Genomic DNA, 13,662 nt, shown 5'->3' with positions numbered 1-13,662 from the left:
GTGCAGGAGGGGCCATTTGGCCCATCGAGTCTGCACCAACTGCATCAGTCCGCACCTTACCCAGGAGCACTCCCCTGCTCTATCCCTGTAACACCAGACATTTATTATGGCTAATCCATCTAACCTAGACACTAAGGGTTAATTTAGTGTGGCTAATCCACCTAACCTGCACATCTTTGCAGTGTAGGAAGAAACCGGAGCATCTGGAGGAAACCCATCCTTTAAAGTAAGAACTTGCCAAAAGGTGAACAACGACATTAGATAGAATATCATCTTAAAAGCAGGATAGGTTTCTATGGACAATGGGTTAGTCCTGAGATTTTTAAAAATCTGTATTAACAGATCTCCTGAGATATTTGTTCCCAGTGAGATGGAAGAAAATCCATTTTATAAGCTGAAGCACAGTGCCTTAAAACACACAATGCAGAGTTGTGCTATTAGAGCAGCTGTACAGCAACTCAGCTTGTCGTTAAGGACACAGATTTGATCGTGGTAATGTCTTTAAGTTAATTACAAGACATGGGGAAATCCTGAGTCTTGTAGTTGATTGGAAGGTATGTTTTGTTGCTGCGGGTGTTTTTTTTTTGGTAGAACGGAAATAGTTGGCTTCATTTGCTCTGTTTTCAAAAGAAAAATGTTTAAAATGTGGCACAGAAAATTTAAGTGTGACAAATGGTGATGGACATGTCTCAAAACAGTTCCATATACACACACATCTCTGGTGGTATTGTTCAGAGCAGTTAAGACCTCATGCTGCTACAAGTGAGTATGCTGTCATGTCAAAGTAGAAGGTTGCAATCTCGCTTAAAAGAAATGGGAAAGAAATCTTTTAGTAAGCTCTTACAAAGAGACACCGGCAAAGCGATTTTTGATTGCTTCCCGGAAAATGCCATGTCCAGTATTTTCTATATACTGTACAGAGTATTTTCCTCACCATTGTAGGTAGCAGAATAAATCACAATGCATTCAGACAAATAAATCTTTGCATAAAACATAGGAACAAGCTCTTTAACTTCAGTGCTGCTTTGCAGATCTTTACAGCAAAAATTGCAAAAAATGCTAGAAAAGATTAAACTAATTTACATCTTTTTTACTTTACCAAATATTTCTGCAACAATATTTAGCATTTCCTAAAGGCTCTGCCTGGATGTTTATCCAGATGTTCATTCAGAAACTCCCTCCAAATTTGAATAATGATACGGTCCTTCCACTATTTATCATGATTTAAAATAAAATCTAAGATAACGGATGGAAAGGAAGGAAATTCAATTGACGAAAGCATCTTAAATACATTGCAACACATAAAATGTAAAGGTGGCGATGTGAGTGAGGATTCTGTGCGGGTGATGGCAATAAGATTACAGAATCATAGAATCCCTACAGTGCAGAAGGAGGCCATTTGGCCTAGCAAGTCTGCACTGACCACAATCCACACAGGTCCTATTCCCCCTAACCCCATGCATTTACCCTAGCTAGTCCTCCTGATACTAAGGAGCAATTTAGCATAGCCAATCCATCTAACCTGCACATTTTTGGACGGTGGGAGGAAACCGGAGCATCCAGAGGAAACCCATGCAGACATGAGGAGAACGTGCAAGCTCCACACGGACAGTTACCTGAGGCTGGAATTGAACACGGGCCCCTGGCTCCATGAGATATAGTGGAAGCAAGAGGGTAGACAGAATCAAGAGTGACGAGGTTAGGGGTTATGGAAAAGAGAACAGTGAGTTTTCCATGGTGTATTTCCCCCCATCTCTGCCATGAGGAAACATGACCTACCATCAATAGTGGTCACCTTCCCTGCTACATCACAGCACCATCACCTCCTATCTGAAACAACCTAAAGAGAAGGCAAGTAGAAAGAGGTAGAAACTAAACAGAAATGCAGCTGAAAAAAGACAGTGTGCGGGCCAAAAGTTGACAGACTGCTAACTGAAATCGCGGGAGAGATCACATGTGCTGACATTAATGAATGATGCCATGGGAGATCTTATAGCAGCAGTAAGCTCAGTCTGCATTTCTTGTCTATGAGATCTCACATTCCCACTTGCCCAGCACTCAACTTTGTGTGTCACACTTTATTTGCAGTGTACTTACCAAACTAGTGAAAGAACATTATTATTCTTCAGAGGGCAGAGAGATAAGAAACAGAGGTAGTTCTGAGTACGAAGAATTTAAGTTAGGAGGAAAGAAATTTAGTTTATTATAAGCAGACTTACATTAACACTGCAATGAAGTCACTGTGAAAATCCCCGAGTTGCCACACTCTGGCACCTGTTCAGGTACACTGAGGGAGAATTTAGCATGGCCAATGCACCTAACCAGCATGTCTTTTGGACTGTGGGACAAAACTGGAGTACCCAGAGGAAACCCACACAGACACAGGGAGAATGTGAGGATTCTGCACAGACAGTGACCCAAGCCAGGAACTGAACCCAGATCCAGGTGCTGTGAGGCAACATTGCTAACTGCTGAGAGGAAAATAAAGCTTGCTTTCTTTGGAAAGCTATGATTGAGTTGTAATTTTTCCTCATTACAAAATTGACAAAACTGATCCAGGCAAATATAGTTCTCGGTGGTGATGCATTTGAATATTAATTGTAACTTCGGAGTAAGGAGAGAACACAAGTTACTATATAATGCAAAAGAGGAACAGAAAATAAATGATTAGAATGATCACTGAAGCAGACAGTAAAAGTGGATTCAAGAGACTTGGAAAGAGATGGGACAAAGGATATGTGAACTTGGAAAAAAGGGCTGACTTTCTTGGACCAAATTACCTTTCTCCTTGAACTTAAACTTTTTGTAGTGTATAACAGGAAGCAATAGATGCACGACCCAGCATGCACCCCCCCAAATCCACGGCAATTGAACTAATTTCAGTTAGGCACATTCACAGTGGTTTGGAGTCGAGTTTCACAAATTTACTAATTTAATACCTCCCCAGTCCTCTCCCCATTTTTTAATGTATGTGTCAGGAAGAGTGGAGGGTTTTAATATTTGGCTCAATTTTAAAGGGAATAGATAAAATAGAAGCAGGGAGGTTGTTTCCACTGGAGGATGAAACCAGAACTAGGAGGCATTGCTTCAAAAAATAGTGAACTTCATCAGAGGTTGTGTTTCCCCATTTTGTATCCTAGCACAGATGCTGACAGCCAGCTTGATAAGTGGTAAAATTCACAATAAGTGAAGATGATTAGGATTTAAGGGTAAAAAATATTGGACCGTTGACCCACTAGAAAACAACATTTTTAGCCACTTTCAAAAAAAAACCCAATAATGATTTCACTCATATTTATTAATAGGGATATCAATACAGCTAAAAAAATCGACTCTGTTTGTATGTGTGTATATCAGTCAGGAGATGGCACAGCGTTGAAGCATATGTGCAAAAATATCATTAATAATAAAGACACACAGTGGCACTCCTCCTCATAACATCCAGCAGGGTACAATTTCTGCACAAACCCTGTGATAGCTAGCAGTGAATGAAAGACTGGGTTCAAGGACTGTACATACGCCAGTTCAGGATTTTTACTTTCTGATCAGAGCAGCAGAGACTGGTAAATAAATTCTCCAGTAGTTCTGTTGCTTGAGCTAAATAATTAACCATTGACCACACAATTTTATTCATTGGTTGATCAGTGATTTAGCTGTGGTAGGTACACGGACAGTGCAGTGAAACATCGCAAAACAATACTACTGAACTGGTTAATATGTTATCCAGCAAGAAAGAACATTAGACTAGAATTTGTATATCATGTCCCTCAAAAATGTTCCAAAGAACTACCACATACAGTGAGACATTTTGAAGTACTATCATTGTTATATAGGCATCTTAGTTTCATACTCTCTTGACTTGGGCTGGGATTCTCCGGTCCCACTGCAGTGAATGGAATTTTGGCTGAGGGCCAAATCCTTCGTTCTCGTTGGCAGCAGTGGTGGCCATACGAGATTGGAGAACCCCAGCCTTGAGCACTCAATCTAGGCTGCCACCCCAGTACAGTACTGAGGGAATGCAGCATAGTCAGAGGAACTGCTTTTGGATGCACTGTTAAGTTGAGACCTTGTCTACCTAATTCAGTGGTTGTAAAGAATCTCAGGGCACAAAATGCAGGGGAGTTCAGGCCAGTAACCTGGCCAATGCTTATTCCCAATGTTTTCAATGCCAGAGGGATGGTGTTTAAAAGCACAGAGGTTATGTTGTAGTTATATAAGGTGCTGGTGAGGCCACACCTGGAGTATTGTGTATAATTTCACTCTCTTTACTTGAGAAAGGATTTACTGGCACTGGAGGGGGTGCAGAGGAGATTCATTAGGTTGATTCCAGTGTCAAGAGGGTTGGCTTATGAGAAGAGATTGAGTAGACTGGGGCTATACTCATCGGAATTTAGAAGAATGAGAGGGGATCTTTTGGAAACATACAAAATTTTAAAGGGAATAGATAAAATAGAAGCAGGGAGGTTGTTTCCACTGGAGGATGAAACGAAAACTAGGAGGCATTGCTTCAAAATAAGGGGGAGCAGATTGAGGACTGAGTCGAGGAGGAACTTCTTCACCCAAAAGGTTGTGAATCTGTGGAATTCCCTGCCTGGTGAAGCAGTTGAGACTGTCTCATTGAATGTTTTTCAGACAAAGATAGAAAGATTTTTGAACAGTAAAGGAATTAAGGGTTATGGTGAGTGGGCGGGTAGGTGGAGCTGAATCCATGAAAAGACCAACCATAATCTTATTAAGTGGTGGAGAAGGCTTGAGGGACTAGATGGCCTACTCCTGCCCCTAGTTCTTATGTTCTTACTATGTTCCCCAACCAACATCACTAGAAAATAAATCTGGCCATAAACACATTGCTGTTTGTTGGACCTTACTGTGCACATACAGACTGTTGTGTTTCCTACATTACAACAGTGACTACACTTCAGAATTACTCTAATAGCTGACAGTGTTAGGGATATCCTATGGTCATGAAAGATGTCATATATGTGCAAGACTTTCTTTTTAATATTGCATCCAAAAGACGACACCATGACAATGTGGCACTCCTGTAGGATTGAAGGGTGGCACAGTGGTTAGCACTGCTGCCTCACAGCAACAGGGACCCGCGTTCAATTCCGGCCCTGGATCACTGTCTGTGTGGAGTTTACACATTCTCCCCGTGTCTGCATGGGTTTCCTCCAGTGCTCCAGTTTTCTCCCACAGTCCAAAGATGTGTGGATTAGGTGCATTGGTCATGCCAAATTGCCCCTTAGTGTCCCAGGAGGTGTAGTTTAGAGGGATTAGCAGGGTAAATATGTGGGGTTGCAGGGATGGAGCCTGGGTGGGATTGTTGTCGATGCAGATTCAGGCCAAACGTCCTCTTTCTGTACTGTAGGGATTCTATGATACTCTGAAATGGTCTCACGAGCCACTCAGTTGTACTTGAGGTAGTAGCTCACCACTGCCTCCTGTTGGCCTTCTAAGCTTCAAAGGTCCACCCAGCCATCCTTAATTAGATCAATGGCTCAAAGGCAACACTTGTAACTGAACGCATATCTTCTCTCTGCCCAGCAACCCAACTCTTTAGCCATTAATTGTCCAATTCAGGGAAAATCAAACCTGGATGACTGTTCCTCATACTGTGAAGGCATCTGACTCCCACTTTATCATGAATGTGGGGTTCTGAATCCTGTGGGGAGAATCCTGCTCATAAATGCTACTTGCTTCTGTACGAATGCTGCCTGCCCCCTAGAGTATTTCCAGCATTTTCTTTTCTCCCCCCAATTGTTTTTAGTCTTGGGTGGCAGGGTAGTACTGCCCAAGACTAAAGATAGGGGTGACTTGGTGGCACAGTGGTTAGCACTGCTGCCTGACTGTGCCAGGGGTCCGAGTTCAATTCTGGCCTTGGGTCACTGTCTATGCGGAGTCTGCACATTCTCCCCTCGTCTGCGTGGGTTTCCTCCAGGCGCTCCTGTTTCCTCCCACACTCCAAAGATGTGCAGGTTAGCTCGATTGGCCACGCTTAATTGCACCTTCATGTCAGGGGGATTAGCAGGGTAAATACGTGAGTTTATGAGGATAGGACCTGGGTGGGATTGTTTTTGCTGCAAGCTTGATAGACAAATTGCCTCCTTCTGCACTGTAGAGATTCTATGATCACCCTTTAATCTTCTATGTTTGATGGGATACAAGTCTAGTCTAATCATCCTGTGCATCTAAATTAAAAATTTTTAGCCCTATGCTATCAGTTTTCACACTAACCAAGTTAAAAAGATGCAAGACAGCTTGTCTGAAAGGAATTCACACTGCTGCATTCTTCAGCAGGATCAGAACAATTTTGCGAGGATAATTGTTCGGTTAATACGAAGAGGAACAAATTCATAAACTTGCCAACAATGATGGATGTGGTTCATTGAAATACCATTGTGTGCATCACAGTACATACTTTTGCCACCTCACCCTGAACCATGCAAATTTACAGCAGGATAAGGTCAAGAGTATGACTACACCTTATTAGAAGCCATGCCCAGGTCAGAATAAAGACTTTATTTCACTGCCATTTCCACTAGGTGGCTGAGTAAAAACTCAAAATGCTTGCCAATAACACAATAGCTGTTCAAACTCGAGTTCTGCTGGGGAAAAAAAAAGAGAAAACATGTCAAAGCTCTTCATCTTGCATTCATCAGGACACTTTGGAGAATACTGCTATGCTCAGTAAGTGTCCTGAAGAGTTCAAGACATAAAGCTTTGACATGCTGTTGTTCTTTTCCCCAGAAATACCACAATGCCACCCATATTTCATAGAACAGATCATAGAAACCCTACAGTACAGAAAGAGGCCATTCGGCCCATCGAGTCAGCACTGACCACAATCCCACCCAAGCCCTACCCCCATATCTCTACATATTTACCCACTAATCCCTCTAACCTACATATCACAGGACGCTAAGGGCAATTTTAGCACGACCAACCAACCTAACCCGCACATCTTTGGACTGTGGGAGGAAACCTGAGCACCCGGAGGAAACCCATCACATCTCTCACACTCCATCTACTTTCTCAATTGTTAAGCATCAAAAGGAAGCCATTGCAATCACAACGGGCTCCGGAGTGAATAATAGCCAGAAATAAGCTCAACACAGATGTCCCACAAAAAGTAACAAACTGAGCTTCACTTTTAACTTTAACTTATAGGAGTGAGGTTTTATTTTACATTTGTAATAAGAGCTTTCCAAAACACACGATGGAATGAGGTTTGGTGGGTGGTGGGGCTGGGGGGCGGGGGGGATGTGGGGCGGGGAGGTTGGCATGCCAAGTGGGAGATGAGGTTTTATAAAACCGACTGCTTAGGCTGAGTCCAATTCACTAGGCCGGATAGCCTATCTGGAAGTATCCCAAGAAAAACAGCCGCAAACTGCCCACCACAAAGCAATATTCACTTCACAAACCGTTCCTGAATCCCTTTAATTGCTGAGTAATTCAAGTTTGATCGTATTCATTTCCATTTGGAGCTGTCAGAGCCACGTGGGTGTGGCAAAGACTGCGGCTGGAACTGGCAACAACAGCCTGAAGGCTTCGCACAAGGCAGACTGACGGTTATAAACAGATAGAACATCGGCTCGTAAAAGGGGACTGGTCACCAAGTTTTTTTTCCCCAGCACTTCAAGGTTATTTTGGGAAAGATCTCTGATTAAAATAAAACAGTTGTGCAACACTAATGCTTCCTCATGCCTTTCCCCTCACGCTCCCCCGAGGCTCTGAATTCCCATATCGAATAATGGAGATTTCAGGCATTTCTGGGTGGGACCAACACTTTGTATGAACGGACACTTCCTAAAAAACAAAATGCTGTAATGCAATACAATGTGTAGGCATAAAGCGACCCACATGGATCAAATGAACTGTAAAGAGGCTGAAACCCGAAGGGGATAAGCACTTACCACAGGTTTTTCAGCTCCTTCTTCTGCGAAGCAAAACTCGCACTATCCACTGGGCAATGAAAGGCCACACGACTATAAACAGCAGCGTCTGCCCTGATGGACTAAGCAGCCACCTGGAAGTTCTCTAGGAGACATAACAGAGTTCAATCTCATTCAGAAATGGGTCAGCTCTGACAGGTGATTTTTCAAAAGATTACGATGATCATCAAATTGCGTGCAAGTGAACTTGCAGGCAAACAGCACAAAGTGCAATGGAAAGCTTTGGAATAGTAAAGAGTCCCTAACATACACCAAGTATACTAGGATCATGGATTAGATAGAATCCCTGCAGTGCAGAAGGAGGCCATTCGGCCCATCGAGTTTGCACCATCAACAATCCCAACAAGGCCCTATTCTTATGGCCCACGTAATCCCTCTGATGCTAAGAGGCAATTCCCCATAACCCCAAGTATTTACCCTACTAATCCCTCTAACCTATATATCTTGGGACACCTAAGGGGCAATTTAGCATGGCCAATCCACACACTCTGCAAGTCTTTGGACTTGCAGTTAATGGGAGTAGACCAATGCCCATTTTAGTGTGTTAATTTAGTATAAACACTGCCAGTTGGGACTGAAAGATCAGAGATCTGACAATCATCAAAGGGCTAGGATAAAAAGTCCATTTGATGAAGGACAAGAAAGAATGGAAGCTTTGCCGTGGAGCTATTTAGACTATTTCTTCGCCATCATGGCTAACTACCATCAAACCCACTTGCCAATGTGTGAGGATTGAACATAAGAAATAGGAGGAGTGGACCATTTGGCCCATCGATACTGTGTCACCATTCACTACATTCATGACTGATCTTTAACTTTCCTGCCTGCTCCCTATAACCCTCGATTCCCTGAGAGATCAAAAATCTATCAATCTCAATCCTGAATACAATCAACAATGGGACAGGTGGTTGTCATTTCAAAGATTCACAACTCTCTGAATGAATATATTTCTGTAGCTTAGTACTAAATGATCCATCCCTTACTCTGAGGCTGAGCCGGGGGAAATAACCCCTTAGTGTCCACCCTGTCAAGCCTCAAACAAGTGAGAGCAAGTCAGTTCTGACAGTCAAACTGGGGGTACAAAAGGCATCATGATGGATCTCCTGATATCTCAGTGGATAAATGCAAGTACCATGGTAATGAGCAGTAGAGATGAGAACGTCTCAGGAATAAACCCAATGCGGTGTCAAGTTAGTTAATCACAACCAGGGTGGTGAAAAACGACCACTCACTGGGAGTGAAAGAGAGTTCTTGCTGCTGATCATTGTCCAGCGATGGAACAGGTATGTGTAAGATACATTGCAGAAATTAAGTCCTTAAGCAGCACCTTCCAAATCCACCACCACTTCCATCCAGAAGGATAAGGGCAGCAGGTACATGGGAACACCACCACCTGAAAGTTCCCCTCCAAGCTACTCACCATCCTGACTTGGAAATATATCGTTGTTCCTTCACAATTGCTGGGTCAAAATCCTGGAATTCCCTCCCTAATGGCATTGTGGGCCAACTCACAGAACATGGATTGCAGCGATTCAAGAAGGAGGTACACCACCACCTTCTCAATAGCAACTAGTATTGGGCAATACAGTCATTAGGGTTTCAGTGACTAAGGGCACAATCTCACGAGGTGGTTAAGACAAGTGAGTCACACAATTGCTTCCAAGACTTGTTAAAGACATGGTAAGCATGTCATTAATAATTAAATTGGCTTTGTGACCTTTCTGGGCACAAAGTCAATTTCGCCAGTCATACAGGCTGGTACGATCTGGGAAGGTGAAAAACCAAATATGTTTCTCATTCTTCGCCTCTCGCCCAATCTTACTCCCTCGCCTCGTTGAAAGTCGGGTTGGATGAGATAAGATCATGCCCTAAAGCTTGGATTACAGGTGGAGATTGCTAGGTTTTGGGGATTAAAGTACAGCTAAGGTTTAAATAAGATATCAAGGTTGCAAAACATCTGATTCAGATCAGGGATGGGGATATAGTCAATGGCAAGAAAACAGAGATTTTGGCAGAATGGAAGATAATAAGTGCCTAGTGCCTGGAGATCACTAAGACATCTAGTTGAAGTCAATTTGACTGGAGTTCTCTTTTCTAGGTAATAATTTTAGCTTTCACAAACAGGGTGCTAGATTTCATGAAACAGCAAACTCAAATTTCATCAAAGAGTAAGCTGAAAGTGAGCAAGATTTGTCTCCCTTTATAAAACGCAACTTGAGGGTAACATTCTGCATGGAAGCACCTCTTGAAGGATCGATGTAACTGCAGCTGCTAGAGCAAGCTTATTAATAGGACAGGCCTATAATAATCGTTCCAGCTCCCATACTTTAATGAGAAGCATAGTCCAGCACTGTGTAAAGACAAGTCTTCCTTTCTCGAGTTTGTGCATTCTCCCTGTGTCTGCGTGGGTTTCCTCCAGATGCTCCGGTTTCTTCCCACACTACAAAGATGTGCGGATTAGATGGATTAACCATGTAAAATTGACCCTTACTGCCAGGGGGATTAGCAGGGTAAATACTTGGGGTATGGGAATAAGGCCTGGGTAGGATTGTTGGTGGTGTAGGCTCGATGAGCCAAATGGCCTCTTTGTGCACTGTAGTGATTCTACGACTCAATGCTGTAGATGTTGAAGCTACTCATGTCAAATGGAATACCCAGGGAAGAGATGTCAATTTGTGTAGGCTGGTAAGCCCCTTTAACTTTACGAGTTCAACTTATGGAAAATTTCGGGGAGATCATTAAAGTTTCCACCACAGAAAGCAATAAGCCTTTTTGCTTCCAGGAGCTAAAGCAATTTGCTCCCAGCTGAAATATTTGATATTTCAGCCGGTGCAACAGATCCCTCTTGTGGGCAAGTTAGATTGGTTTGCTTTGCAAAAAGGCTTGAATCCTTCTAGAGCTAGTGGTTCCCAATCTTTGACATAAGTCACAGCGCACCTAGAAGAAATTTGATGGCACGCCTCAGTTTTCTCTGATCTCCGCTCTGGCGCAATTTTCAGTCTGCATTCGCTGTCAGACAGAACAGCAACACAGGCAGCAAATCCAGAGGGAATCAGCAAACTTGGGTTTCTATGTTTTGCTGTGCATGCGTGGATGGCAAAAAATCTGATCTTTTATATTCATTCGTGGGACACGGGTGTCGCTGGCTGGCCAGCATCCCTTGAGAAAGTGGTGGTGCGCTGCCATCTTGAAATGTTGCAGACAATGTTCTGTGGGTTGACCCACAATGCCTTTGGGGAGGGAATTCCAGGATTTTGACCCAGCGATTGCGAAGGAATACTGAATTTCCACCATAATAGGTCCAGCTATCGCAAAACCTGAGCTGTTAACTTTAAAAAATGTAGACAATACAATATATACGTAAGCTGCATAAAGTGAACCTTGTTTTCCTTAAAAATACAGTTCACAAATAATTCATCCCCTTCATTCAAGATTTAATCGTTTGAAATGGTCATTGATATGAATGTCGAGTGTTTCTCTCCATAGATGCTGTCTGATTGTCTGGGTTTTTCCAGCATCATTCTCTTTATGTCAGATTTCCAGCTTCTGCAGCGTTTTGCTTTTCATAGAATCCTACGGTGCAGAAGGAGGCCATTTGGCCCATCTTGTCTGCACTGACCACAATCCCACCCAGGCCCTATCCCCATAACCCCATGTATTTACCCTAGTTTGTCCCCCTAACACTAAAGGGCAATTTAGCATAGCCAATCCACCTAACCTGCACATCTTTGGACTATGGGAGGAAGCTGGAGCACCCAGGGGAAACCCATGCAGACATGAGGAGAATGTACAAATGCCACACAAAGTAACCCAAACCAGGAATCGAACCCAGGTCTCTGGTGGTGTAAGGCAGCAGTGCTAACCACTGTGCCACCCAGAGTGGTTGCATTGATATTTCGAGTACTATTACCTCAGGTAGAAAAAGCGATAACGTAATTAAAAAGAGGAGAAAACAGAGGTGCAGGACAGAAGTATAATGCTATTCTCATTTCTAGGCATTAGCTAAACATAAGATGCAGAATGAATGTTCCTGATGATGGGGGGAGTCCAGTACCAGGGGTGGCGGTCTGAGGATACATGGCAGACCATTTAGGATGGAGGTAAGGAAACATTTCTTCACCCAAAGAGTGGTGAGCCTGTGGAATTCGTTACCACAGGAAGTAGTTGATGTCAAAACATTGAATGTATTCAAGAGATGGCTAGATATAGCACTTGGGGTGAATGGGATCAAAAGCTATGGGGAAAAAGTAGGATTAGGATATTAAGTTAGATGATCAGCCATGATCGTAATGAATGGCAGAGCAGGCTCAAAGAGCCAAATGGCCTCCTCCTGCTTCAATATTTCTATGACTATAGATACAAGTTACTGGCATGGTTTTAATATTATGATTTCCAGAACAGAAACTCAATTTTTTTTTAACCTCTCTCCGTCTCTTCCTTGCTTCTCCCAGGGCTTTGAGTCCTTTCTGAGCTTTTGCTTTTTATGGGGGTTCATGGGACCTTTGCCTTCAGCTCCAAGTCCCGTTGGTCATGTCATGGGCCTAACCAGCGTAAAACAAAATCTAAACCTCGTATGTGCGGCTCTTTTCCAGCCTGAGCGTGCATGGAACACCTGAAGTTCATCAGGTCTTGGAGACACCGACCATAGAGCTGAAGATTCAAGTTAGTTTACTTTAATTACATTAATTTTGAATCTTTCTTCGTGGCACACCAGTGTGTCACGGCATACGAGTTGGGAACCACTGCCCTAATGAATTACTTCTTCATTATTTGCTATGTCTTCCTGTTTTCTCCATATTATCTTATTTGTAAATAAATGAGACAATCAGCTCAGCCTGAATTCATTATTCTGAGTGAGATATTTACTATTTTTTGGTGAAGACATGCTGGAAATCCCTGGTGATCCCCACTGCACTATGCCATAGCCAAGGAGTAATGTATTAGTTCTGTATGATGCATGAGGGCACAGAATTTAGTTCATAAGAGACTTAGGCTGTTGTGAATACAGTTAATAACAGGAAATAGCCTGAATCTTGGCAGGGGTCCACATCCATTGCAATTGGCAGCCTTTTCTTACTCCTGCTGTAAGGGGAGAGCAGTTAGTGAAGAAAATATTTTAGAAAATGCCTCTTGCAGTGCCTTCACCCCTTTATAACTATGATGCCAAATAAACTAAGAAGATAAAAAGATATGCAGTTTGGTAGAAGATTATTAAATAAAATCGCTTTCATTACACTAGAGATTTTTCACCTTGTGTCCAGATGTTTTCAAGCATGGGGGCTGTAAACCAGCTGTTTGCACCTGTAAGGAGACAGTAAAAATTTCTATTAACCATTCACATTGATCTCCCACCTTAGTGAATTCCTTTTAGTTCCCAGTAGGGAAGAGCACTCGAAAGAACATGCTCAAGCTAGGAGAGATTTATATTCCTGAGGTTGTCGACATAGAACTCAATAGCATACCCACAAGAGGATTATGTTGAAAATGAGCATATTTGTGGGAATCGGACATCAACGAGCAGCTGTGCATCGATTTCACGGTTTAATTTCTGGCCCCCCTCACATTGCTATTTTAACAAGTGGTTGCGGTGTATAGTTAAAACTTCTCTGAGAAACGGGCTACATTTCCTAGTACATGCTAAACTTTTCTACAGTCATTGGTGGCACTGTGGCTCAGTGGTTAGCACTGCCACCTCAGCACAATTCAT

General features: G+C 42.8%; 1 protein-coding gene across 8 annotated transcripts in view; it reads right to left on the bottom strand.

The window, feature by feature from the left end:
- Positions 1–7,926: 7,926 nt before the first annotated feature.
- Positions 7,927–13,662, bottom strand: part of acbd4 (acyl-CoA binding domain containing 4) — a 90,968-nt gene continuing 85,232 nt past the window's right edge. For all 8 annotated transcript variants that reach the window (XM_080213491.1, XM_080213495.1, XM_080213494.1 and 5 more), the window contains 2 exons: positions 13,206–13,256; positions 7,927–8,040 (listed from right to left, as the gene is read on the bottom strand). In XM_080213491.1, the coding sequence (XP_080069617.1) occupies positions 7,927–8,040; positions 13,206–13,256 (165 nt within the window). The remainder of the gene's footprint in view (positions 8,041–13,205; positions 13,257–13,662) is intronic.

The sequence above is a fragment of the Carcharhinus amblyrhynchos genome, chromosome 27 (assembly GCF_965287045.1).
Source record: "Carcharhinus amblyrhynchos chromosome 27, sCarAmb.v2.hapA, whole genome shotgun sequence".
Lineage (NCBI taxonomy): Eukaryota > Metazoa > Chordata > Chondrichthyes > Carcharhiniformes > Carcharhinidae > Carcharhinus > Carcharhinus amblyrhynchos.
Note: the sequence above shows the minus strand (reverse complement) of the source record. Positions and strands in the feature narration are given on the sequence as shown.